The 27,219-nt window shown below is 39.2% G+C and overlaps 3 protein-coding genes across 7 annotated transcripts; 2 read left to right on the top strand and 1 right to left on the bottom strand.

Annotated features, from left to right (window-relative positions):
• The first annotated feature begins 1,921 nt into the window (after positions 1-1,921).
• On the top strand, positions 1,922-10,680 carry LOC131426165 (amidophosphoribosyltransferase-like). 4 transcript variants are annotated; one of them, XM_058588657.1, is made up of 4 exons: positions 1,922-2,452; positions 8,756-9,621; positions 9,681-10,036; positions 10,095-10,680. In XM_058588657.1, exons 2-4 carry the CDS (start codon positions 8,757-8,759, stop codon positions 10,587-10,589), a joined length of 1,716 nt encoding a protein of 571 aa, XP_058444640.1. In that variant the 5' UTR covers positions 1,922-2,452; position 8,756; the 3' UTR covers positions 10,590-10,680. The 4 variants fall into 4 exon arrangements, with proteins under 4 accessions (XP_058444640.1, XP_058444638.1, XP_058444639.1 ...); XM_058588655.1 differs by having other exon boundaries at positions 8,753-9,621; XM_058588656.1 differs by lacking the exon at positions 1,922-2,452 and adding an exon at positions 2,676-2,870.
• A 908-nt stretch (positions 10,681-11,588) lies between these two features.
• LOC131428422 (amidophosphoribosyltransferase-like) lies at positions 11,589-13,557 on the top strand. Its single transcript, XM_058592380.1, has 4 exons — positions 11,589-11,605; positions 11,840-12,498; positions 12,558-12,913; positions 12,972-13,557. Exons 1-4 carry the CDS (start codon positions 11,589-11,591, stop codon positions 13,464-13,466), a joined length of 1,527 nt encoding a protein of 508 aa, XP_058448363.1. The 3' UTR covers positions 13,467-13,557.
• Positions 13,558-16,798: 3,241 nt separating this feature from the next.
• LOC131426164 (protein trachealess) lies at positions 16,799-26,753 on the bottom strand. 2 transcript variants are annotated; one of them, XM_058588652.1, is made up of 5 exons: positions 26,556-26,753; positions 18,454-19,506; positions 18,287-18,393; positions 17,731-18,221; positions 16,799-17,653 (listed from the first exon to the last, which is right to left on the bottom strand). In XM_058588652.1, exons 2-5 carry the CDS (start codon positions 19,500-19,502, stop codon positions 17,483-17,485), a joined length of 1,818 nt encoding a protein of 605 aa, XP_058444635.1. In that variant the 5' UTR covers positions 19,503-19,506; positions 26,556-26,753; the 3' UTR covers positions 16,799-17,482. The 2 variants fall into 2 exon arrangements, with proteins under 2 accessions (XP_058444635.1, XP_058444636.1); XM_058588653.1 differs by having other exon boundaries at positions 18,287-18,384.
• Positions 26,754-27,219: the final 466 nt, after the last annotated feature.

Below are 27,219 nucleotides of genomic sequence, written 5' to 3'. Positions count from 1 at the left end.
GCAAATCGTTTTTTTAGAATTATTAAAATATTCCTAAAGAACAATGCGAAGTTTTCCTTCACTGCATGTGTAGATCCCAAAGCCGTCCTAAATTTGATCAGTATCTAACCTACAGGGTCCGCCATCTTACATTTTTTTTAACTAGCGGTTATTTCGACTTTGGTAACCTTAATGTCAGGACAACATTCGTGCTACCATAGCTGAAATAAAGCTGCATACAATCGAAAATGTACTAAAAAACTGGACCGACTGTATGGCGTACTGCAAGGCCAGCCGAGGCAGCCATTTGAATGAAATTATATTCCACAATTAACCGGAAAGATTGTATTTTAATATGAAAAAATAAATTTTGAAATCGAATAAACCGTTTGTGTTTTATTGTATGTTTAAAAAAAAGTTACATGGCGGACCCATTTCGAATACATTTCTCGAATGCGAACAGCCTGATCCTAACTTTATTTGCGCTTGTTTGGTGCAAATTTAGCACTACGAATGGTGCACAATGCAAATCAAACTTTTCTAGATTTCCACTAAACTGATGATTTTTACTTCCAATTCGCAATAAAGTTATCTTATCAGTTCTTTAGATAACATTTAGAGCCATTAAAATAGCTGATTTTGTATAAAGTTCCCCATCGTTGTCCACTTTTCGTTTGCTTTTTCTCTAATGCAAAAGACCGGCAGCTGGATGACGCAAACGCTCTTGTTTGAAGCGAAACTCATACTGCGAACGTGCAACAGCAGATATGCTCACAGAAAAACTTTTTGTTTTATTTTGCGTTTAGGTTTGAAGGATGAAACCTCATATTCCCTACTGACTGAAGCATCAGTTGAATAATGTCTGGTGTAATTCCATTGTCTTGATATAGATGGAGGCCTGCGCGCTCGATTTGTCTCCGTTCATGGATTATCATAGACTGAAGCAAGTAAACGTGCAATAGGGTCTAATTATAGATTCGGTTGATTTTGATGTTTCGCGTTTGGACCTATTTTTCGCTATTTAAACAATGTTTACGTAATAAACGTGGTATTAACAACAATCTTACACTTTTTTCCGTTCGTTTTGTGAAAGAATTAGAGAAAATACTCGAACAAGGAACCTAGATGAGCCTAGTAAGGAAAGACGTAGCACTACTTAAAAAAAAATGTTTGTTTAATGAAGATACAATTTAGTACAATAGAGCAACCAAATGTGGAAACAATCTTATGTAACTTTTACTACTAATTTCCAGGTAGACGCCTTGTGCAGAACAAAAAAAAAAAACAAATATTTTTAGTCGTGTATTCTTTATTTTGAATTAAAACGAAAATTATTAAGGGCTGAGGCCAGAGGGTCGCGTATAACCACGTCGCTCGCTCTGCGTATTACATTCTCCTCCATGCTCTCTCGCAAATGTACAAAATGACTCTCGATGCAGCCGGGTGGCCAAGAAAGTTTTGATATTTTCGGTTACAAGTTTGACTACATCACATAAAATCCAATAAAGCTACCGCTTGTTTGGAAGCCTTAGGTGGTGAAATACCGCTCACTACCTCAAAACCGATCACGAGAAAGGCAAACACGCGTGATGAGTTTTACTCTTTGATATTCGTTGATGCTTATCATTTTAGAAATCTTTGAATTTTGAATTAATTGTCGTTTATTCGTGATGCTAAATATTTTCGATGGCATGGATCAGAAATTATATTACTACATTAGATATAACAAGAAATAATCACAATCAGAAACTTATCACTCTATCATTGGGCTAATTTGGAAAAGACGTATTCACAAAAATCAAGTAAAAATTTGTCCAAGCTATTCTCCCCTCCAGAATGTGTGAGTACAATACTTCTCATTAGGTTCCCTCGATTCACACCGCACGAATGACAATGTATTGCATCATGTTCAACTCCATCGCGATGCTAACACAATCATCGTTGTCTTTTACGTACGTACGACCGTATTGCCAATATGGTAGATCTTGTTATCGCGAGTAATACCCTGAAACATGTGCTTTCAACGTCCAAACAATCGACTGTTTGTAATCATCATTTAGTTTGACCTCTTCAATCCATCGCAATGATTGGTTAGCATATTTGAAACTATCGTCAGTTTAATTTTTTTTCTGTTTTTGCTCACCGGTAATCCGATCCATTGACCATCATAAGAATTCAGTGTTTGCAATAATAACAATAATAATAAAAATAATACGGTGTACGGTTTACGCATGTGTTGGGTTGTGTACGGGAACCATCCATTATCATCAGTTACCGGGTAATTAACTAAACTAGTTGCGCGTTTTCTGACGAACGCGTGTGAGTGCTGGTACTCCACCAGGAAGATTCATTCGAGACATCAGTAGTTTTCCTATCAAAACAGTCGGCAGCCTCGATCCTGATTAGTTTAGCTGATTAGGAAAGGATTGATAAGGTCGCTCGGTAGGGATCTTTCCGTACGTCAAATAAACAAGTAAGTACAATTCCATCCTATTAGCCGGTCGTGTACGTAGGTAAGTAGAGCTAGAGCGATCCTCGACCATCGCTGGTACTCAAACATTGATGGGTGACATCAATCGAGAGCGAGTTTCTCTGCAGAGAAAGAGAGGATGATCATTTTCAACCGCTCGTTGTCTGTACTGGCGCGGTGTGTCGATCGCAGAAAGACCCTAATGACGTAGTGCAAGGTTGATCGTTACGTGCGTTCAGGATCGCATGGTAATGGGATTAAATATGAAAAGAGAACTTTCCATAAATCAGTTATTTTCATTTGAACTGCGCTAAAGTACGGATCGTTAAGTAGTGTTTCTGGTGATCGATAGAAGAATCATATTATTGCATACATTGGTGAGATAGTGAAAGAGTTCTTCAGAATTGTTCGAGTCTACAAGGTAATCTCAATCAAACGGTATTTCGAAGACACTCCGCAAATGTTTTGGTTTTACAACACGTGATTCGTGTCAAGTTTTGATTATCGTGCTAGTTTACCTGTTGATGCTGTGCGGTTTTGCAACAAACAACGGTTGAGGACGGTTGGTGTTCAAGTCGATTTTGGCCTTACTTGTAGGCTGACAAACCAAAGTGCCAAAATGGTTTTAACTGGATAACTAGCTTAAACCAGATTTTGAATTCCAAATCTGGGCGACCTTGCCGCCGGCAATTTCTGCGTGTCGAGATTAAACAATTGATCGGTTTAATGCGTTAAAGTGGAACCGTACTAAATATTTCATTTTTTTTTTTTTGGAAGAATGATTTAGTAAGCAAAGTCTGACTTCCTTTCGTTCGTTGTAGTCTGTTTAAGACGCAGAAAAATTCAAATATTCAACCAAACAGTAGTTTTGCCGCTTCGTTCTCTTTTCATGCGTGCATAAGCAGTTCAGATTGAACTGCCATTGCAACTTGGCAGTAAAACATAAGCCGCTAATCAGTGATATTTTTTTCAAATTGTGCCGAAGTTCAACGTGAACCCTGATGTCGTCAGATGTCCATTAGGTTATCATTCTTAAAGGGTTCGGTAACCCTTTTTAAATATTTTTTACGTTTTGTTTTCGATTCATCGCTGCGTTGGTAGATTTAAAGCCAAAGAAACGGTTGCATTGAATGAAAATGAAAACCGGTTTTACTTACTTCTCATATTATTCTTTTTGACTTAAGAATTTTTTACATGGATTTCCGAAGTTAAGCGGTTTTTTTAAGAGTATTTCCGAAGCTAAGCGGTTATTTTTTAAGCGGAATTTGGAAGTTACGCGGTTTCTTTACGCAGATTTCCGATGTTGAGCGGATTTCCGTAGTCACGTGGAATTACACGGATTTCCGAAGTTACGCAGTTTTTTTCTACGTGGTTTTGCAAAGATATGTGATTATTTTTTACGCGGAATACCGAAGTTCGTTATTACGTGAATTTCCAAAGTTACCCGGTTTTCTTGCGTAGATCATCAAAGTTGTATGCTTTTTTCACGCGGATTCCCGAAGTTACACGATTTTTTTCTGAGGATGTTATGCGATTTATTACGAGGATTTCAAAAGTTAAGCGGTTAGTTTTTACGTGGAATTCTAAAGTTACCCAGCTTTTTGCGCGGTTTTTATGTGAATTTCCGCAGTTACGCGTATTTCTGAAGTTACGCGATTTTTTTGTACGGGAAATTCCAAGTCACTTGCTTCTTTTCTACGTGGATTTCCAAAATTACTCGGTTAATTTTTAAGCGAAAATCCGAAGCAACGCAGTTTTTTAACGCGAATTTTTAGGTGGATTTCCGAAGTTACGCGGTTTTTGCTTTTCTCATATAGAAATGATATCCAGTCACTGTGAAAACTAACTTTTGAAGTCGAATACTATTCGATTGAGCTCGACGAACTGAGCAAATGTCTGTGTGTGACAAATATTGTTATTACTGAATTTTTTTACGCGAATTTCCAAAGTTACGCGGTTATCTTATGTGGATCTCCGAAGTCACCCGTTTATTTTCTAGGCGGATTTCCGAAGTTGTGTAACTGTTTTTTACGCGGATTTCCGTTGTTTAATTTGGAACTCAGCACAATTGATATTTAGAAGAGAACCGTTTCTAATTTTTATCAAGATTTAACCGTTAATTGTTTTTAAAATTAGGTAGTAACCTCAGTGACGACACAAAGAACCATTTTAAATTCTTTTCGGCTTTTTTTTAACTTCAACACATTGGATAGAGTTACATTATTTTAATAACGCACATCTCCTCTGTGGAACACGATCGAACTAGAGTTTTCATTTCGGTGTTGAGAGTTGATTACTCCGGTCAGTTCTATGATACCCATATGATTTGACATATTGATTGAACTATCAGATCTGGGATGTTCATGGAACAGAAATCAGTTCCATGATGTCAATTTGTGGCAAATAAGATATACAAAATTCACAAAATATCTTATCAAAGTCAATAATCAAATTTTAAAATATACTATCCTAGTTTTAAGTTAGTTGTTAATTAAAATTAGAAAAAGCCCTTGGCATATTATAGCTTAAGCAGTGTGCCTTAAAAATTATATAATTGAATAAAAAAAATCAAGTTTTAAGAACATTCTTGTTTTTATAGAATCGTTTTTTTTTTTCTTTGAAGAATCGTAATTTTTTTTAAGAAACAGTATCAACATAAATTTGTAAAATGTTTCATATAAAACATACAAACAATCGATTTTATCAGTCTGCTACTAGGTTTATAAACAGAGCCACTTTGGTCTCCACGGTGCGCAAACGCAAGTCTTATGGCGTTTTTCATTGAACAACACTGATGGCGTGGATTGCTTCGATTTTGCACTTTCGAGCAGAAGTGCAAATTTTTAACGGTGTTTCATCGTGTCATTTCTGCTCGAAAGTGCAAAACCAGAGCAACCCACGCCACCAGTGTTTTTCAATGAAAAACGCCATTACAAAATGTACAAAATTATACGATGTTAACAATAAACAATGTTAACGTTGTTTCGTTTTCCTGAATAACCAGAAAACAACAACATAACATCCGTATGTTTTGTGCACCCATTGGAAAAACATCGTTCAACGAGCGTCCTTCGTTGAATCTATTTTTTCTACTAGGTAAATAAACCGCGCAACATATATTTTCACTGGCGTAGATTAGGATCAAAACAGCAATCGTTACCGTTATTAATCTGTTTTCAACAACATGTTTTGACGAAGTAATTATCTGTTTTATGCAATCCCAATCAGGAAAATATTATTCAATGATGCAATTTATTTTTCATATGTAAATATTTTTTTGGTTTCATCATATTTACAAGTTTAATCAGCAAAGCGTGGTTAAACAAAACAAATGAACTCGATGACGCGTATTTGATTTTGTTTTGTTTGCAACGGTTGAGCGCCTGAAAATTTCTACCTTAAAAATATGTTCATTCATCATGGTTATTTGCAGATTGTTTGTAAATAGAATGACGACATTTCGTACCAATGAAAATATATTGATTAACAACAAAACATAGTTGGCGGCACTGGAATTTTTCAGATCTTGTATTGAATTTGACAGCAACGTTGCCAGGTATACCGATTTATCGGTATTTATACAGATATTTGACCTCTATACCGCAATACAGATATGTACTCCCAAAATACCGATAATTCACGGATCGTACAGATAAATACCGATTTTCGTTGATAGCATGGATAGACAGGAGAAAAGGTTGCAACGAGACCTTTTTTTTGCTCACCAAAATGGGCTTTGATGACATTTCCGTGAACTTATGTTGACGAAATTCTGATACCGATACGGTACAGATAGATTTTTGCGCCGAATGCAGATTTTTGGAAAAATGACCCGGCAACGCTGTTTGACAGGTCGTTCGTTTCTGATTGGAGAGTATTCTGCATGTGTACATGTGTGTTGTTTACCAAGAAGTCGCAATCTCAGAGCTTATTTCGATCTATGAATTGACTTTGTAAACGCGCTTTCATGTGACAGATAGACGTCAATTAGCTGGATGACGTTGAGTCAATTCCGTTTGGCGTCTATCGTGTTCATGAACGTTTTTAATTGAATTTATTTTTGAAATTTTCTGATTGTTTTGAATATTTGATTTCTGTCTACGTTCTGATTAGTACTGTCAAATGTTTGTTTCATGCTGAATCCAGTGATTATTGAGTGCCTTCGATAATGTGGAAAATAAAATTACTATTGCTTCTCTAAATTGAAGTGTCTATGCGGTGCCAAACTGGAGAAAAAAGTAAGGCTCAATTGGACACATAATCACATAATTTTCGACTTGAAATTTTAAACGGATTCTTGAAACACCTAAATAAATACAAATATATTATATATGATTATCGAAAACGATATCACAGTTACTCCATATTGCGACGGAAAAGGTAACTAATTTAATATTGTTTAATAGTTTGCGTTTAGCATGCACCAAAATCTGTAATGTCAAAACTAATTGAATATGATGCTCACTTATAGGTGGAAACTTTTCTATATTTTAAGTGTTGTTTTCTCTGATGAAATGAAATATCGCCTATAAACAATACGACAATCAAAATAACAAAGCATTCAAAGTTATGTGCAGAATTAGAATTTGGTTGGTCACTTCATCGCGACTTTTTGCGGAAATTTATGCATATTTTTCCAAACCACAAGTTGAGAATGGTGAAGGTTCATTTTGACATAAAATTATATTCGGCGGTATAGATTTCTTGGGTAAAAACCTAGTTGTAATGGATGCTTTTTTTCAATTTCCCAAATGTGTCCGGCTTTGCCCCGGTTTTCCCTACATTTGTTCAACATTTAGGCTGTGACCAAAATTTAAAATAATCGCGAAATGGTTCACAGCCTTAGCATCAAATAAATTCACACTTAAATTGACAGTAAACTCACCTGTTTCTCGGAAATAAATAGATGTACTGCCTTCACCAACTTATGCAGCGAATTTTGATTATTTTGGTTTTGACAGCCGACACCGAATCGGTCCTAGCAACCGTCCGGTGGTATCCATGGCTGCAAAGGTTAGGCCCTATTGTTGTGGGACGATTGCAATTAGGGTTTTTACCGTCACTGCTAACCTCAATCGGATGAACGCATTTTGACAGTTCAGCGGTACTGTTTATAAACAGTCTTTTGTTTGTTTGTCTTTTGACAAACGGATGAGAACGTTCTAGGTCCATATCGCCTAAGTAGAGTTTCAAAACATTTGTTAACGATTCGATACGGTTCGTTTCAGAGATTTATTAAACAAAAGTGGCTAGTTGTGAAGTGTAAAGATGCTTATTTGAGATGTGTTCCTCGATTTTGTTTAAGCTTGTTTGTAAACAGTACCGCTGAACTGTCAAAGACGAATTCTTGTTCATTTGTGACGTCACGATAAACAATCTAATGTAAAAGTCAGGTTCGAATCTAAACTGATTTCCAGACCAATGGCGTTGAACTTAGCTTCATAGATGGCATCACACAAACAGTTTGACAGTAGTTAAATAGGAAACGGGGTAAGGTTTTACGTCCAGCCTAAACGATTTATGAATGGTTATGCAGTATGTATGACGTCAAATAGGATTATTTCTAGATTGTTAAACTGTCGACGTTGTGGCCCCTTGTTTTCTGATAACCCTGATCCAATAATCATACCACTCGACAAAAAAAGCTCATGTTCCGGAGCGGAATTTGACCTGTTTTGATAGACTTCACGTCGTTGTTTTTTTTTGGGATGAACACACTTAAAATCACCCATTCTACTTTTTTTTATGAAACGGATGTCATGAGTAAATAATAAATAAAAACGTGCTGCTCACCAGAGTATTCCGGTAGTCTCGCTAAATTGGGTTTGATAAGAACGTAATCAGGATCCGCAATTTTAATAACACACACAGTTTAAAACCAGTTGAAAGCGGTTTTCAAAATTCATTCAACTAACCATTTTACCAGACATTTTGAGTGAAGATTTAATGATCGTGTGAAAATGTGAAAATAGCTCATTTTTATCAAATGTTCTGTCGCGGATCGATTGGGCTTGAATATTCTTTATGTGGAACACGGTCATCAGACAACAGTGTGTTCTTATTGCGATAATCATGTTTACCAATCATTCTACTACACATGTTTACAACATCGATTCTGATGAATACTACGTATACCGAGAAGCCTCTAGCAACTGATCACGATTGATCTGCTTGAAACAGGCTACCTACTTACAGAATCCACTGTTGTCTAGCGCGTTTACGCGGCCGGCATGCTCAGTTGACGAAAGGTCAAACTCCTTCCCTGTTCCTAGATGATGTACTGACGTATATGTTTACTTCCAGCAGCATGGATCTTCCTTTATCGGCGACGTCTTCGGCGTCATCAAATTCGCTATCGCAGTTACAGCAAGGCAATCGGGAACAGCATACAAATAGTACACAAGCACTCGAATTACTCAGCACGGAAGCGTTCAAAACGCCACGAATTACACACAGTGCTGCCTCTGGTGGAGAGTGCAGCAAGTATACACTGAAGGGTAAGCGACTGGGTCGCGGCGTCGTTCAATCTGGGTTGACACATGAGTGTGGAGTATTTGGAGCGATTGGAACGGGCGAATGGCCTACGCACTTAGACATACCGCAAGTTATCTGCCTGGGGTTGGTTGCGTTGCAGCACCGAGGACAGGAATCCGCCGGAATCGTAACCAGCGAAGGCATCTGTGCGAGGAATTTCAGCGTCCACAAGGGGATGGGCATGATCAATAACATATTCACGGATGATTCGATGAAAAAGCTCAAGGGTAATTTGGGTATCGGACATACGAGGTACTCGACTTCAGCCGCTAGCGAGGAAGTAAACTGTCAACCTTTTGTGGTACATACGGCTCATGGAGCACTGGCCGTAGCACACAACGGAGAACTTACTAATTGCGAAAGTTTACGAAGAGATGTGCTATCGCGAGGTGTTGGCCTATCTACGCACAGCGATTCGGAACTAATTACTCAAGCTTTGTGCCTAAATCCACCGGATGGAGAAGACAACGGACCGGACTGGCCCGCCCGCATCAAACACCTGATGAAATTGGCTCCCCTTTCGTACTCGTTGGTCATTATGTTAAAAGATAAAATCTATGGAGTTAGGGATCCGTACGGAAATAGGCCGTTGTGCATTGGAAAGATTGTTCCATTGGCAGCTGGCTCATACAGGACTGGTATAGTTGATCACTAAAAGGTTATCATAATTTTTTCTTAACACTATTCTATATTACAGAAAAAGTAGAGAAGCTACCAGCGGAAGGCTGGGTTATTTCTAGCGAGAGCTGTGGTTTTCTGTCGATAGGTGCCCGATATGTTCGGGAAGTAGAACCCGGAGAGATTGTCGAACTGACTCGGGACGGAATCAAGACAATCGATGTCGTTGAGTGTCCGGACAACCGACGGCATGCCTTCTGTATTTTTGAGTACGTTTACTTTGCTCGATCGGATTCCATCTTTGAAGGTCAAATGGTTTACTCTGTGCGGCTGCAGTGCGGCAGACAGTTGGCTCGTGAATCATTCGTAGATGCGGATATTGTTAGTTCGGTCCCGGAATCGGGAACGGCAGCTGCCCATGGCTATGCCCGAGAGGTAAGCTCACAAATTGTGCTTCGATAAATCGTTAAAAAAATTTCTCTACTCACCCTAGACTGGACTGCACTTTGCTGAGGTACTGTGCAAGAATCGTTACGTCGGACGAACTTTCATCCAGCCGTCGACCCGTCTCCGTCAGCTTGGTGTTGCGAAAAAGTTCGGTGCCCTATCGGAAAACGTTGCCGGAAAAAGGTTGATCCTGATCGATGATTCGATTGTACGTGGAAACACCATTGGGCCGATTATCAAGCTACTTCGAGATGCTGGAGCCGTCGAAGTGCACATTCGTATCGCAAGTCCTCCGCTACTTTATCCTTGCTACATGGGTATAAACATTCCAACACGGGAGGAGCTGATTGGGAACAAACTAAGCCCGGAAGATCTGGCGAAGTATGTGGGAGCCGACAGTTTGGCATATCTCAGTGTCGAAGGGCTACAGAAAGCAGTCCAACTGAATGTAGTCAAAAGCGATCCGGAGAAAGTAGGCCACTGTACGGCGTGTCTGACCGGGGACTACCCTGGCGGCTTACCGGAGGATATGGAGTGGTAAGATAATTTATTGTTGGAAGGTTTACTGTACCTTTCACTGTTTCATCCTAGAATTACGACGTATATCAGATAAAATAAAGTTTACGAGAGCACCTGAGTTGTGAAGATGAATCCGAACATATCTATCCATAGTTTTGTTATAGTTTGTGAGACGAATTGTTCTATCTGTGTTGTGTTTTTAATGGTTCTATCTGAACTGAAATGGAATCGTGTCGATCTTCTAGTTATGAATCTAAATTCCACGTAGTAATTGATGATAACTCGTGTTTTTCGACAGAGCACAATACCTCTTCCTGATGATTGTCATTTTAAAATAATGGTTCTCAATATTTTATTCATCCTAGTAATTTCGTCGGTCGGGTTGATCGACTGTGAGACTAGAATTTCTAATTATCTTCGGATAGGTTTTTTAAAAATCTGTGAGATTATCTCTAACGCATGGGGGATGTAATTGATTCACAAACGACAAAATGTACACGACTTTTCTAATTTTCTTTTTTCGCATGACGTAAAATCCAACCCAGTTTCGACCCTAACTGCTGTCAACTGTCAACAGTCCGGACCGATAGTTGGACAAAAATCATTTTCTTGCTTGACAAGAACTCCAGCAGCTAGGTGAAACCTACACGGAACCGCAAAACAACATAATTTTAAGTATATTCCATCCAATATTGGGGTTCCGTTCAATAACCAATTTTTAAGTAGGTAGTTACCGTAAGGCACGTGTAAAAATACACCTAAAGATGAGTTATATTTACTCTATAGTTGAGTCCAATTGACTCAATTTCAGGTTGATACGGTTAACTTAATTTTCGTTTATTGAACGAAGCTTCCGCTTGTGAGGAATTCTGGCAACCGTCAGAAGGTTGGCTGCATTCCGGCTGCTGTCAAAAATTGTCCAGGCGAAATTGCGTCATTATCTCGCCGTACGTGTCTTGTATTTTTCGCTCTTCCTTCTTTTCTCTTTGTTTTTTTTTTATTCGATAAATGTGATTGAAATATGGGTGAGAAAGCAAAGTTATTGGCAATAACATTTTCCATCATTAGTATATATGAAGGGCAATAACTTACTGTCTTTCATATGTACTTTTTATTAAAAAAATAAAATCAAGACGCAAAACGGTTCTGCCAGTCTTGTAAAAAATTATAACCGCTAGGCGAAAATTGCTGCCGGAAACGGTTGTTGCATTGTTGCCAGACTTTTGCTAATTCTGGCAGAATGGCCAATAACATTGCTTTCTCACTACCAAGCATACCCATATTTCAATCGTTGACACATGAGTGTGGAGTATTTGGAGCGATTGGAACGGGCGAATGGCCTACGCACTTAGACATACCGCAAGTTATCTGCCTGGGGTTGGTTGCGTTGCAGCACCGAGGACAGGAATCCGCCGGAATCGTAACCAGCGAAGGCATCTGTGCGAGGAATTTCAGCGTCCACAAGGGGATGGGCATGATCAATAACATATTCACGGATGATTCGATGAAAAAGCTCAAGGGTAATTTGGGTATCGGACATACGAGGTACTCGACTTCAGCCGCTAGCGAGGAAGTAAACTGTCAACCTTTTGTGGTACATACGGCTCATGGAGCACTGGCCGTAGCACACAACGGAGAACTTACTAATTGCGAAAGTTTACGAAGAGATGTGCTATCGCGAGGTGTTGGCCTATCTACGCACAGCGATTCGGAACTAATTACTCAAGCTTTGTGCCTAAATCCACCGGATGGAGAAGACAACGGACCGGACTGGCCCGCCCGCATCAAACACCTGATGAAATTGGCTCCCCTTTCGTACTCGTTGGTCATTATGTTAAAAGATAAAATCTATGGAGTTAGGGATCCGTACGGAAATAGGCCGTTGTGCATTGGAAAGATTGTTCCATTGGCAGCTGGCTCATACAGGACTGGTATAGTTGATCACTAAAAGGTTATCATAATTTTTTCTTAACACTATTCTATATTACAGAAAAAGTAGAGAAGCTACCAGCGGAAGGCTGGGTTATTTCTAGCGAGAGCTGTGGTTTTCTGTCGATAGGTGCCCGATATGTTCGGGAAGTAGAACCCGGAGAGATTGTCGAACTGACTCGGGACGGAATCAAGACAATCGATGTCGTTGAGTGTCCGGACAACCGACGGCATGCCTTCTGTATTTTTGAGTACGTTTACTTTGCTCGATCGGATTCCATCTTTGAAGGTCAAATGGTTTACTCTGTGCGGCTGCAGTGCGGCAGACAGTTGGCTCGTGAATCATTCGTAGATGCGGATATTGTTAGTTCGGTCCCGGAATCGGGAACGGCAGCTGCCCATGGCTATGCCCGAGAGGTAAGCTCACAAATTGTGCTTCGATAAATCGTTAAAAAAATTTCTCTACTCACCCTAGACTGGACTGCACTTTGCTGAGGTACTGTGCAAGAATCGTTACGTCGGACGAACTTTCATCCAGCCGTCGACCCGTCTCCGTCAGCTTGGTGTTGCGAAAAAGTTCGGTGCCCTATCGGAAAACGTTGCCGGAAAAAGGTTGATCCTGATCGATGATTCGATTGTACGTGGAAACACCATTGGGCCGATTATCAAGCTACTTCGAGATGCTGGAGCCGTCGAAGTGCACATTCGTATCGCAAGTCCTCCGCTACTTTATCCTTGCTACATGGGTATAAACATTCCAACACGGGAGGAGCTGATTGGGAACAAACTAAGCCCGGAAGATCTGGCGAAGTATGTGGGAGCCGACAGTTTGGCATATCTCAGTGTCGAAGGGCTACAGAAAGCAGTCCAACTGAATGTAGTCAAAAGCGATCCGGAGAAAGTAGGCCACTGTACGGCGTGTCTGACCGGGGACTACCCTGGCGGCTTACCGGAGGATATGGAGTGGTAAGATAATTTATTGTTGGAAGGTTTACTGTACCTTTCACTGTTTCATCCTAGAATTACGACGTATATCAGATAAAATAAAGTTTACGAGAGCACCTGAGTTGTGAAGATGAATCCGAACATATCTATCCATAGTTTTGTTATAGTTTGTGAGACGAATTGTTCTATCTGTGTTGTGTTTTTAATGGTTCTATCTGAACTGAAATGGAATCGTGTCGATCTTCTAGTTATGAATCTAAATTCCACGTAGTAATTGATGATAACTCGTGTTTTTCGACAGAGCACAATACCTCTTCCTGATGATTGTCCTTTTAAAATAATGGTTCTCAATATTTTATTCATCCTAGTAATTTCGTCGGTCGGGTTGATCGACTGTGAGACTAGAATTTCTAATTATCTTCGGATAGGTTTTTTAAAAATCTGTGAGATTATCTCTAACGCATGGGGGATGTAATTGATTCACAAACGACAAAATGTACACGACTTTTCTAATTTTCTTTTTTCGCATGACGTAAAATCCAACCCAGTTTCGACCCTAACTGCTGTCAACTGTCAACAGTCCGGACCGATAGTTGGACAAAAATCATTTTCTTGCTTGACAAGAACTCCAGCAGCTAGGTGAAACCTACACGGAACCGCAAAACAACATAATTTTAAGTATATTCCATCCAATATTGGGGTTCCGTTCAATAACCAATTTTTAAGTAGGTAGTTACCGTAAGGCACGTGTAAAAATACACCTAAAGATGAGTTATATTTACTCTATAGTTGAGTCCAATTGACTCAATTTCAGGTTGATACGGTTAACTTAATTTTCGTTTATTGAACGAAGCTTCCGCTTGTGAGGAATTCTGGCAACCGTCAGAAGGTTGGCTGCATTCCGGCTGCTGTCAAAAATTGTCCAGGCGAAATTGCGTCATTATCTCGCCGTACGTGTCTTGTATTTTTCGCTCTTCCTTCTTTTCTCTTTGTTTTTTTTTATTCGATAAATGTGATTGAAATATGGGTGAGAAAGCAAAGTTATTGGCAATAACATTTTCCATCATTAGTATATATGAAGGGCAATAACTTACTGTCTTTCATATGTACTTTTTATTAAAAAAATAAAATCAAGACGCAAAACGGTTCTGCCAGTCTTGTAAAAAATTATAACCGCTAGGCGAAAATTGCTGCCGGAAACGGTTGTTGCATTGTTGCCAGACTTTTGCTAATTCTGGCAGAATGGCCAATAACATTGCTTTCTCACTACCAAGCATACCCATATTTCAATCTCATTTACCTCGTCTTAAGATTCGTTTTTTGTATGTACATGCGGGATTGACGAATATAAAATGAAGGAAGAGAGAAATAAACAAGACACGTACGGCGAGATAATGACGCAATTTCGCCTTGACAATTTCGACACCAGCCGGAATGCAGCCAGTCCTCTGACGGTTACAAGTATTCTTCACAAGCGGGATTATGTCAACTATCTAAACAGTGTTGCTAGTATTACGACACTCTCTCGTTGATCATATCTTTCAGATGTTCCTTTTTTTCCTTCTCCCCTATCTTGTTTCATTTGATTTTGATTTTTTTGGAGATTTTTTAATTGATTATGTAAAAGCAGTGCGAATCCCAGTAAACTTTTAATGGAAAATAGTTTAAATTAAAAAAGTGCCGACAATGTCGAATCACTGCAAAAAACGGCTTTATCAGCCAAGATTCCGGCTGAAACAACACTAATTATAAATGGTAAGGCAACGGTTGTTGGATTGGTACCAAACCATTTCTGAATTCTTGTCGGAAAGTTAATTGAAAATTCTGGCAGACGCTGTTAGGGTCCGGTAAGGTAAAAAAATGATCAAGACAGTGCATTCAAATTGTAATAATTCTAAACGTGACATATTGAGCTCGGAAACTACATACTGTATATCAAAGTCGACTAAAAACAGATGCAAGAATAAGAGTATATCGTCACCAAATCCAGGTTGGTGGCTTCAGATCATCAGGATGAAGATAAATGTCGTCTTTAAGTTACACACTTAAAATGAACGGCAAAGCGATATTTTACTGAAACATTTTTCCAAAATTTTCGGTTAACTATTTCCGATTTCTGGGCAATTCAAAATGTTATACTGATATTCGGTTTTGTAAATTACCGTGTTTACCAGCAATTGGTCGTTTTGCTGAGATCAACAAATTGATGATATCAACTTGCCGAATTCTCGGCAAACAACTTCTGACCAACTGAAAATCGATTATTCATCAAAGTAGCCATTTTTTTCAGTGCAAATCTGAGCGATGTAAATAAGTGCATTTGATCATATGTGGGATTAGCAGCAAATAAAAATTGAATCCGAATATATCGATATATTTAATGATATTAAGAACAAGTTTGGTCAATGTTCGACGATTATTCGTGACAAGAAATCCCCCGGAGAATTCTTACGGGGAAAACATCCTGGCAACGCTAATCTACTGCATGAAATTGATTGTTTTATTGATCCATTACTATCGTTGTAGCCGGGATCTGATTTTCTGCGGAAAATCGATTTGTGTTCTCTACTGTAAATAACATGGAAGTGCATCCATTCTACGGCGTATATGTTTGGCAATATTTTCTTCATGGGACATATTTTTTCTTATTTTACATTTCACAGCCTATTAGTTCAACAGCCAACATAATGTTGAAATAAATAAATCAATGACAACGAGTTGTAACTGGAATGTTTATTTTATATTTAAAATTTTATTTTCATTGTTTAAAATCTCGGCATTAGCTCACATGCTTGAACACCGATAATTTCGGTAATTTGTTTCTAAAAGCGACGAAGATCTCGGTAATTTATAGTTTTTCTCAAAACCGAAAATCTCAGTAAAAGAAAATTATCTGTCATATGAAAAATACCGAGAATTTCAGTTGATTTAATGTTTGCTGAGATGATGGCCGAGCACTCGGTAAAGTTTTGCCGAGATTCGGGAAAAAAATCTAAGTGCGCAAAAATGCCATTTTTGTCGAGCCTGGTATCTTAGTACAAAGGTTTTACCTGATCGAGAAACCCATAAGATTTTGGGGGTTCAGTTTTGAAGGAAGAATTGTTATATTTGTCAATATAAATTGCTTTACCAAACATCAATGAGTATCAATTTACTGTCGGAGATTTAATATTTCAGTAAAATAACGATACTTAAACATAACCGAAGCACTGCTTTTCAGTTACTGTATTCTGCAAATTTGAAAAGATTAGGACTTTTGCGACCACAGCCTTTACCCTTTTCGCTCAAATCCAGTCTCTATACTTAAATAAAAGAACTGTTTTCATCAGATTGGAATATTTTAATTAATACCAAAAACATAATATTTTGCTTACAAACTAGTTGTTTTGCTTCTCTAATTTTTCATTAATCATAAACACTATTCAGTTACTTGAATATACAATACTGACACTGGTTACTGTAAAGTACGGGTTCGAATAACAATACTTGGGCGGTATGCATGAGTTTGGTTACAACTTTTTTTTTCCAAGGACAGGAGCAAACAACTGGATTATTTTTTCTAAGAAAAACCTCAGTTCCGCTGAGGGGCTGTTATCGTCGCAGAACTAAAACGGAACGTTACCATCAAGTCCGATTCTGAATGCGTGTGTCACAGATTTAAATATTTTAAATGGCGATTAAATTCGATAATTCTGACGATATTTCCAACCCGCTCTGCAGTAACATAAATTTCTAAATGGAGCTTAGGTCAGATTCAAAATCAATCAAAAAATGGCTCGAAATAGCTTCAGAACATGATGGCAAAGTTGTCTGATCTCGTCCTAGCATTTTCCAACGCGTGTTAATCTCATGCGGAACCCAATTGATAACCCTTTCAATAAAGGTTTGTAGGTGATGAGTATTTCTCGTAAGATGTCGGCTAAAGCAATAAATACGGTTACATGCTATCTAGCGATGCACAATGCGGAACAGTTGGTTGGTTGGTTGGTTAGGAAGAGGGATGGCGATTTGAGTAGTTAATTTACAACAACTATGCTAGGTTTAGTGGTTCTCCTGAAGAATTTTTTTCGACGAAGTTTTGTTCAGCACTCGAATCACACTGGCCCGGTTGGAGATGCTTTTCTTGCCGTTGGAGGATTTCTTCTCCATGCTTCCGTGATTTTCGTTTGCGGAAATGTTCAACATCGGACTACTAGCCTTGAGTCGTTGTTGCTATTGAATGAAAAATGAAGTTTAAATTTTAGTACTTTGATGGCTAAAACAATAACAATAAAAAAATTGAATCTCACTTTGCTATTGGTGCATCCTTTCTCCCGATCCAGGTGCTTATCTTTGTACTCCAGCGAATCTTTTTTGCTGTCAAACATGCCCATTCCCAGTGCTCGATGTGGAGACTTCTCCAGCAATTCTTTGTGATCGCCATGTGAATGGGAATCGAGATAGGCTGCACCTTCCGGATGAGCTCCACCCATTTCACCGGCCTTCACTTCCAGTTCGTACTCCATCGCTGCTACCGCCGCTGCCGAGGGAGTACGTTTGGTCGCACTGCTCTTGCCAGCACTGTGATAATCTGTGAGGCCAATGTTCGGCATCTGCGAGATGTCCAAGATTAGGTTCTCCTTTTCCGGTCGGGTGATGATGTAGTTGACGCAGATCACCGTCTGGTCGCTCATGTTTTTCGTCTGGCAAACCATCGTACAGCAGGTTTGAATCCAAAAGTAGCCGGAGTTTTTGTTCAGGATACGGTAGAACGGAGTCAGCACTTGGCCCTTTTGTATTACTGTGAGAAAAACATAGTTAATTGTCGAACCGGTGCGCCGCAGATAAACCTCTTTTGATACTTACGCTCGCTGTGACTTTTCTTCAGCTTGTGTGCATCCTGACCGTGACATAACAGGTAGACACTCTTCCCGTTCAGCTCGTCGGCTGTGTAGTCTAGGAAACTGGAGATTCTGTAAAATGCCAAGGATTGTTCTTAAAACGGCAACAGAGAGGAAACATTAAGGATCTACCTGTTCTCGCAGTGAATGATCGTCAGGTCCAGGCTAGTCCGGAACACGAACATATCCGATTCCAGTTTGATTTCGTGCAGTGACGGCGGTGGTAGTGCGATTCCAATGCCAACCATTCCGATCGCAGTTTGTTTGTCACTGTGATCATCCGTCGAGTTGTTCCGTTTTCGCTGATGACACAGCAACAGAATCACTCGATAGCCGGATGATTTGAAATGGCAACCGCGTTTGGTCAACGTAGACTTCATCCGGATGCAAAATGCACGATCTTCACCCTCGAAGGTTTCTCCCGGTAGTGGTTTGGTTTCTTTAGCCATCTTCAGGACGGTTTTCTCCGGAGGATCATCCGAGTAGGAGCTATAGGAATACTCCGAATTCTTCTTAATCCCCAACTGATTTTCTAGTTCGGAATGATCGCTTTTATGAATGTAGTCAAAAATACTACTACCGGTCATCTCCACTTGAGACAAGCCTAGATATATGGAGACGGTTTCCGAGATGTACAAGAAACGCCCGTCCACGCTGGTAGATAGCGCAAAGCCATCCAGTGACTGCAGAATATGAGTTCCCAGGTGGGTTTCGAACATCTCATTGTAGCTGTACTGTGGGGTGGAATAATTCTGAAATCCAATCGGTTCCTTATTCCACGACGGAACTCCGCTTTCGCTGAACTCCTTCAACTTGAGGTAACTGATTGTCAGTCGGATGATGGAAGCCTTGTCCAGCTGGCTGGTGATGGCCGCCGGCAGGGGTAACATTTTAGCTAGTTCGTAAAATTCGTAGTTTTCTTTGCCGCGGCGTGATCGCGCTGCGTCCCGGGACTTCTCCTTGCGCAGTTCGATCAGACCGGGTTCCACCGTCGCCAGGTTGTTGGAGACGGCCGAATTGTGTGACTGGATCGAGGAGTAGGTGATCGGGCAGAAGTCCTGCCCGGAAACGATCCAGGAGTGCGGGAAGCCCGAATTGGTCATGCTCAGCGCGTTGGACATGATTTGCGAGGAACGATGGAAGTTGCTGTACTCGACCTGTAGCGAGGAGAACGGGAACATAGTGCTGGAACGAGTAACGGCAAGCATGGGTAAGAACGTGTAGAAAGGGTTTTTATAGCGAGTGATGGTTGGCCAACGTCAGTCTTAAAATCAGTGTTATTTAACGGACTAAGGTACTTATAAAGAACTTCATTAGAATAGGAAAATACCGATCACTAACGAACGGTTTTGATGTAATCAAATACCGATATTCAACTGAACAAGTATAAAGGAATTTTGTTCAATAATATCCAGCAGCAGAAGATTCGCATGCAAGAAAAATTCACTATCAGTGGTTAAATTGCAAATATCGCTTCCAAAAATTCCATATTCCATATTGCAAATATCGCTTCCAAAAATTCCATTCAAATAAGCAAATCAGGAATAGAATGGTAAATGTTCATCCTGTTTGTTGTATTTCTGATCTTGTTGGCGTTTCTCCCTGGTATTTCGGTCTAGGTAGTGTGATGGAAATACAAAAAAAGGCGGGGCTAACGAGAAACTTGAAAAAAAGTTTCATCGAAAGCGATACAAATTAAAAATTTGTCCAACATTTGAATTTATAAATTATTGGAGAAGTATAATAGAAATACATAAAAAAAACTTATAAACACATTAACAAACAATTTAATACAAGGAATAAAAATTCGGTTTAATCCCTAATAGTGTAATGAAGTTCTTTCTCATATTTTCATAAATATTTCAAACAGATTTTTCAAAAAACTTTTCATCGAATCTTGAACAAAAATAACAAGTTCATTTGAGACGAATTTAGTAGATTTCTCCCGTTTTTTCGCATCATCACTGTTAAAGAACGGTTTGAATGTTTAAGCCCTCATCACCTTGCAATCCCGGAACCGAAAGTCGGATCCGAATAAAATTTACGAGTTTTGTGTATGAAATATGACCTTTCTTTTGAATCTAGATTTATGAAAAGCGGCATAATTAACTCTGAGAAATCGAAGCGAGCTTCATTTGGGAATATTGGACCACTATTTGCGGTACTTCTGATGTCGGTTCCGGATGAAATTCAAGCCTAAGAAAAGTTCTGTACGAAAACTTTGAAGATAAGTTTGAGAAAATCGAGTCCCGTGTTAAAGTTATTCAACACTATTTTCAGTACTTATGGAACCGAAAATATATTGTTATTGATTATATTATTTCAGATTTGCAAATTCCAACGAGAGAAAGAAGACGAAACATCTCAAATCAGTGTCCGGTTGACGGCAAAGTGGGAGAGAGAGATAGACGCGTGATATGTGTTTGTGTGTGTTGTTTCCCGTTGGATGTGTTTCCATAGAAGTAGGACTATAAATGAATGCTGTGGTGGCCAAGTACAGCGAAGCATGCTTGGTTCTTCTAGTCAATTGAACTGTCTCTTCATGTGTTTTCATACAGGGTCCGTAGGGAACTTTTTTTTAAAACATGCAATAAAACACAAACGCTTCATCCGATTTCAAAATTTAATTTTTCATATTAAAGTACAATCCTTCCGGTTAATTGTGGAATATAATTTCATTCAAATGGCTGTCTCGGCTGGCCTTGCAGTACGCCATACGGTCGGTCCAGTTTTTTAGTACATTTTCGATTGTATGCAGCTTTATTTCAGCTATGGCAGCACGAATGTTGTCCTTCAAGGCTTGAATTGTCTCTGGCTTGTCCACATAACACTTATCCTTGACAGCCCCCCCAAAGATAAGAGTTTAACGGCGTCAAATCACAGCTCCGAGGCGGCCAAACGACATCCGATTTTCGACTAATAATTTGAGTGGCACGAAGCATCGTCTCGTTGGAACCAAATGGTGTCCAAGTCTTCTTCTTCAAGTAACGGGAAGAACCAATCGCTAATCATGGCGCGGTTACGCTCGCCATTGACCGTGGCGGCGGCTCCTGTCTCATTTTCGAAGAAAAATGGCCCAATGATGCCGCCAGACCAAAATCCGCACCAAACCGTCACTCTCTGAGGATACATCGGCTTCTCCATGATAACGTGCGGGTTTTCCGTCCCCTGGATGCGACAATTTTGCTTATTAACATACCCGCCGAGATGAAAATGTGCCTCATCCGAGAAGATGATTTTTTGGCAAAAATCGGCGTCTTCTTCAAGCTGATCGCAAGCCCAGTTGGCACTATTAAGGTTACCATTGTCGAAATAACTGCTAGTTAAAAAAAAGTTAGATGGCGCACCCTGTATGTATTGTACTTCAATTAGCAAAACAATTTCCTCGGTTAGAAACTAGCTACGGGTTCAAGTTCAGTCTTTGCGGTAAAATTTTCGCTGTTTTTATTACATAATTGCATTCAATTGTCATTTTTTCAAACTGTTTTCCCCATTTGATACTGATCAAATTTAAAACTAGCCTAAGACGTCTCCCCGTCTTAACAAGATTATCGATTAAGGAGTGTATCGAAAATAAGCTGTCTACATACATTTGTACGCGTGTATTTGTGATGGTTTTTCATGCTCAGATCACAGCATACTGTGCGTTTGGCTGTCAGCTTTCGTTTGTTTACTTGTTTGTGCGGTTGAAATTCTGCGTTTTCAAAATGTTGCGTATTGAAAAGGAAGTGGAAATTAAGGTTCTGGACACATGGCTAAGTGAGAATTACTAAGCAAAAAAATTGGCGAAGCTGTTTGGAATTCATCATGCCAGTGTTAAAACCATCATTAATAGGTTTGGGAAACACTATTCTTGGGATGAGCTTCCAGGAAGAGGCAAAAACCCCGGTTCTTCCAACCCGAAACTAGACCAGAAAGTGGTATCTCTAATCATAAATAACAAATCAATGTCAATACGTGATTTGGTCAAAAAAGCAGGAACGAGTGTCGCAATGATCCAACGTATCAAGAGGCGAAATCACCTGAAGAACTAAAGGGTGATTTTTTAAGAGCTTGAGAACTTTTTTAAACAATAAAACGCATAAAATTTGCAAAATCTCATCGGTTCTTTATTTTAAACGTTAGATTGGTACATGACATTTACTTTTTGAAGATAATTTCATTTAAATGTTGACCGCGGCTGCGTCTTAGGTGGTCCATTCGGAAAATCCGCTTTTTTATCGACAAATTTTGTTCAGCGATGAGGCTCATTTCTGGCTGAATGGCTACGTAAATTAGCAAAATTGCCGCATTTGGAGTGAAGAGCAACCAGAAGCCGTTCAAGAACTGCCCATGCATCCCGAAAAATGCACTGTTTGGTGTGGTTTGTACGCTGGTGGAATCATTGGACCGTATTTTTTCAAAGATGCTGTTGGACGCAACGTTACAGTGAATGGCGATCGCTATCGTTCGATGCTAACAAACTTTTTGTTGCCAAAAATGGAAGAACTGAACTTGGTTGACATGTGGTTTCAACAAGATGGCGCTACATGCCACACAGCTCGCGATTCTATGGCCATTTTGAGGGAAAACTTCGGAGAACAATTCATCTCAAGAAATGGACCGGTAAGTTGGCCACCAAGATCATGCGATTTGACGCCTTTAGACTATTTTTTGTGGGGCTACGTCAAGTCTAAAGTCTACAGAAATAAGCCAGTAACTATTCCAGCTTTGGAAGACAACATTTCCGAAGAAATTCGGGCTATTCCGGCCGAAATGCTCGAAAAAGTTGCCCAAAATTGGACTTTCCGAATGGACCACCTAAGACGCAGCCGCGGTCAACATTTAAATGAAATTATCTTCAAAAAGTAAATGTCATGTACCAATCTAACGTTTAAAATAAAGAACCGATGAGATTTTGCAAATTTTATGCGTTTTATTGTTTAAAAAAGTTCTCAAGCTCTTAAAAAATCACCCATTACAAGTAGCAGAAAATATCGAAACAAAGTGTAGAACCGAAGAAGCGAGCAGTAACAAGGGCCCGGAAATTGTATTCGCGTCTTTTGCAGTGTCCGGATGCATGCGTTTTGATGGACGATGAGACTTATGTAAAGAAGGACTCAAAAACCCTTCCAGGTCCACAATGCTTTACTGTCATCATAGGGGAGGATGTGAGCGATGCGGACAGGTCGATTTAAGTGGAGAAATTCGGTCGAAAGGTACTGGTATGGCAAGCAATATGTTCTTGTGGTTTCAAGTCAACCATTTTTTACACAACCGGAACTATAAATGCAGAAATCTATCGATCTGAGTGTCTCCAGAAGAGATTGCTGCCTTTATATAAGAAGCATAGTACACCTCCAGTTTTTTGGCCGGATTTAGCGTCGGTTCACTATGCCAAAACTACTCTCAATTGCCTTGCAGAAAAGGGTATAAATTTCGTTGAGAAAATTATCAATTCACCAAATTGTCCTCAGTTTCGACTTCAAGAAGACTGGTAAGACAGCTGGGAACTTGCATAAGTTAAAAAAAAATTTGGGCGTCCAAAAAATGCGATGCAACACTTGTCCGGAACTTGATGAAGAGCGTTCGATCAAAAGTTCGAAAATTCGTGAAGGAATATCTTAAATTTCATCCGGTTTTCATTATGCTCAAGTTTAACCTCGTACAATAAAAGGATCAGTTTTTAGTTTGAATAAAATATCGATTTTTATCATAATTTGAAAGAAAAATTTGCAGATAGCTTATTTTCGATACACTCCTTAACATAATGCTGATAAATTCCGAATTTTATAGCTTTCGAATGAATCGAATTGAGGAATTATTCCAAACATTGAACACTGTTCGGTTCATTTTTCTCTAACGCATAGTACCTTAATTGGTTTAATTTGCACTTGTTCAATATAGAGTGCCTAGAAGCAGAGTGATGACATCTCGTCCGTAATGTTGGCAACAACTTAAAACATAAAATCACTGTTTGGAGAACGAACAGCTGTCGTCACTCCACTTTAATGCCCTGCTAAAGGTGCACTAAACTGAATATTTTGTTACGGATTCGCACAAAGTTGATAATTTTATTGCATTTTTGTAGATTTTATTAATATACACTAAGGTCTCCTTTTACGCGGGGGATTTTGAAGCCAAATATCATGCATGAAACGTCCAGATCTGGTGTAATCTCAAAACAAATTTTTTTTGTGAAAATCGACTTTGGGACTTGGAAAAATTTTGAGAATGACTTAAAAAAATTTAAGGATAACACCAGATCTCGAAGTTTCATTCTTTTTTAAGACAAAACTAGAAAACCGCGTAATTTGGGAAATCCGCGTAAAAAGAAACCGCATAAAATAGTCGCGTAAAAAAGACCCCAGTGTCCTAACTATTTTATTTCTGATTTGCAAATTTCAATAGAAAAATAGTTTTTATATTTTATGTGAATGTTTTGTGGCCCTTAGAAGGGCCAATTCATTGAATCTTCTCTGTTGTAATTTTTTGGTGATTTTCTTCGATTACCTTTCGTGTAACGAGCGGCGCATAAAGTAAATCAGCTACTTGATTTTTCTGGTGCCCTTTCCCTACAGCGCTAAGATGGCACCCATACTGAAGTTGGAAGTTGTATGTATGTATCCGATTTTAGAAAATAAAATTTATGAATACGAGGTAGTCCAATTAGCTCTTCGCTTGATTTGAAGTTAAGAAACTGGAAATGGCCAGGAGCTAAAAGATTTTACCGTAATTGTGGATTATAACATTTTCATTTATTGTTGGCTTTATTTGCTCTTCAAGGAGGGGCGAAGCGGCCAACCGTCCCGGGGGCAGTGTTTTTTGGAGGGTAATGTTTTTTACCTTTTTTTTGGCTTGCACCATTCGTTCCATCCAGAGATAGAGCCGAGTCTTAACCAACGAAAGGAGCAGTAAGTCTTATTTTGCCCCTAGCGCAAATTTTCCTAGGTACGCCACTGTTTGCACTCGTTTGATGTGAAATTCGCACTATCAAGAGTGCGAGAGTGAGTCTGTTTTGAGTCAATGTAAATGAATTTTATTAGCTCTGACCGTCATATAAATAATGGTACCATCCATTCTAAACAAGACTCAACACTGTTAAAATTAGTAGATCTAATGATGGCAAATTGAACTCACTCCAGTCATGTCGGTCTTCGTTTCATTTTTTGGTCTGAAGTAGTGTTCAAAAATAAATCCGACTGTGAAATTACTTCGATTTCTCACATAAACGGTAACGAGAAAGACATCATTACATCACTAGGTGAATTGAAACAGGGTTTTGATTTGGATAGGCGAAGTCTGCGTGTCATCTATATTAGAAATGACGTTAGTATGACAATCTTGAAAAATGATGAATTAGAAGAAATGTTTCGGACAAAATAGTTGATTCGCGAATCAAAATATTTAGCATAATTTTTTAATAAGATATCGACATCTCAGCTTACAAAAGTCACCGTTTGTCTACGGTAACGAGTTTTGTTAACTATTCTGATGGAAAATTCAATTTGAACTCAAACCAAACAGTTATCTACAATTTTGCCCGCACTTTTCTGTATGATGAAATGGAATATCATTCCCCCCCCAGGAGGAAGTGTGGAGAACGACGTGTGAATGGACAATAAATTTCAACGTTTGAAATGCCAACATCGATTTTGGAGTACTACTTTCTCTGCAGATATGACTGAGCTACCGCTTCTAGTGGGCTGCTTGATTGATAGAAAACGCCCTGCCGATTTATTCTTTAGGTTTCAAAAATTACATAATTTCAAATTTCTTAGAACAATTATTTTTGAAAAAAAATTATTCATAAGTTACATCCAGGCAAAGAAGATTAGAAGGACATTGCAATCGTAGCTTATTTTAAGAAACACAATAAAGAAACGAAATCCAGGAAATCTAGGAAATAAATTAGACAATAAATAAAATATAGTTCAACCTAATTATTTGAAAACAGTATGTCCTAATTTTAGTAGTAACATTTTGTAATAAGCCAAAGCCCTTTATCAGAAATTGTCAGCTCAACTCAGATCTTATGTGTTATAAATAAAATACCTATTCAAACAATGACTGAACTATTGAAACAATCACCAGTCACACTACGGGACAGCACCTGACCATCAGCACCGCCCTGAGAAAGCGAACCCCGAAACAACCGTTTTTCGATGTTTGCATTTTAAACAGAAAAACCAAATCAGGTTCGTCGTGGACGAAAACGAAATTCTTCCTGCAAGGTAATGCCCATAGTTACTTACGATTTCCGTTCCAATCCGCGAATCAATTGCACACTCGGTGACACTAACTCGAACTCTCAATTACCAGGTGGGTGATCCTGTATTCCGATCGACCGCGGTAACAATTTAACACCGAAATCCGACACCAGAAGCACACATTCTAATTGAACATTTTCCCGAATTTGAAACACGTTCAACGTCCAGCCAGCGAGCGCACGAATGGTGTGTGGATAGGCGAGGATGAGGATGAGCCAAAAACATCACGGACACAATGAATTCTGAGATCGGTTCATGAACCATCGTCATGCGTGAACGTGCCCCGAGCTGATAGCGCGCGGGATTCAGGCTCTCTTACCCTCGCGGGGTCTTCGAGAGAGGAGCGAATGCGAGCGATAGATAAGTCGAAGATGGTTCTTGTTTTGGTCACGCGGTGAATAACTCAGTCGTTAGAGTGAGTGGGACGGGAGACTATGTTGGTAACATTTTCCTATTGGATATATTTATGTGCATTGGATGCATTTGATGCAATTGAAAAGAAGGTATTCCATGTATGAAAATGAGGGAATGTTCCTACTCACAAAGAACATGATTGGTGATTGCCGTTTTTCAGTCAAATGCCACTTGATTGGAAATAAACCATATTTTTAGTATCGAGACACCGTAGATTAATTGTCATATTTTCAAA

This window comes from Malaya genurostris, chromosome 1 (genome assembly GCF_030247185.1).
Source record: "Malaya genurostris strain Urasoe2022 chromosome 1, Malgen_1.1, whole genome shotgun sequence".
NCBI lineage: Eukaryota > Metazoa > Arthropoda > Insecta > Diptera > Culicidae > Malaya > Malaya genurostris.
The sequence above is the reverse complement of the archived record's forward strand: the minus strand, read 5'-3'. Positions and strand labels throughout refer to the sequence as shown.

Bases quoted from the DNA above. Each gene is read 5' to 3' on its own strand.
- LOC131426164 (XM_058588652.1), bottom strand. From the start codon at position 19,502: ATGTTCCCGTTCTCCTCGCTACAGGTCGAGTACAGCAACTTCCATCGT. The intron at 18,394-18,453 runs GTAGATCCTTAA...GGCATTTTACAG, and splicing joins ATCATTCACTGCGAGAACAG to AATCTCCAGTTTCCTAGACT. The intron at 18,222-18,286 runs GTAAGTATCAAA...TTTTTCTCACAG, and splicing joins GAAGAAAAGTCACAGCGAGC to TAATACAAAAGGGCCAAGTG.
- LOC131428422 (XM_058592380.1), top strand. The intron at 12,499-12,557 runs GTATAGTTGATC...TCTATATTACAG, and splicing joins AGCTGGCTCATACAGGACTG to AAAAAGTAGAGAAGCTACCA. The intron at 12,914-12,971 runs GTAAGCTCACAA...TACTCACCCTAG, and splicing joins CCCATGGCTATGCCCGAGAG to ACTGGACTGCACTTTGCTGA.
- LOC131426165 (XM_058588657.1), top strand. From the start codon at position 8,757: ATGGATCTTCCTTTATCGGCGACGTCTTCGGCGTCATCAAATTCGCTA. The intron at 9,622-9,680 runs GTATAGTTGATC...TCTATATTACAG, and splicing joins AGCTGGCTCATACAGGACTG to AAAAAGTAGAGAAGCTACCA. The intron at 10,037-10,094 runs GTAAGCTCACAA...TACTCACCCTAG, and splicing joins CCCATGGCTATGCCCGAGAG to ACTGGACTGCACTTTGCTGA.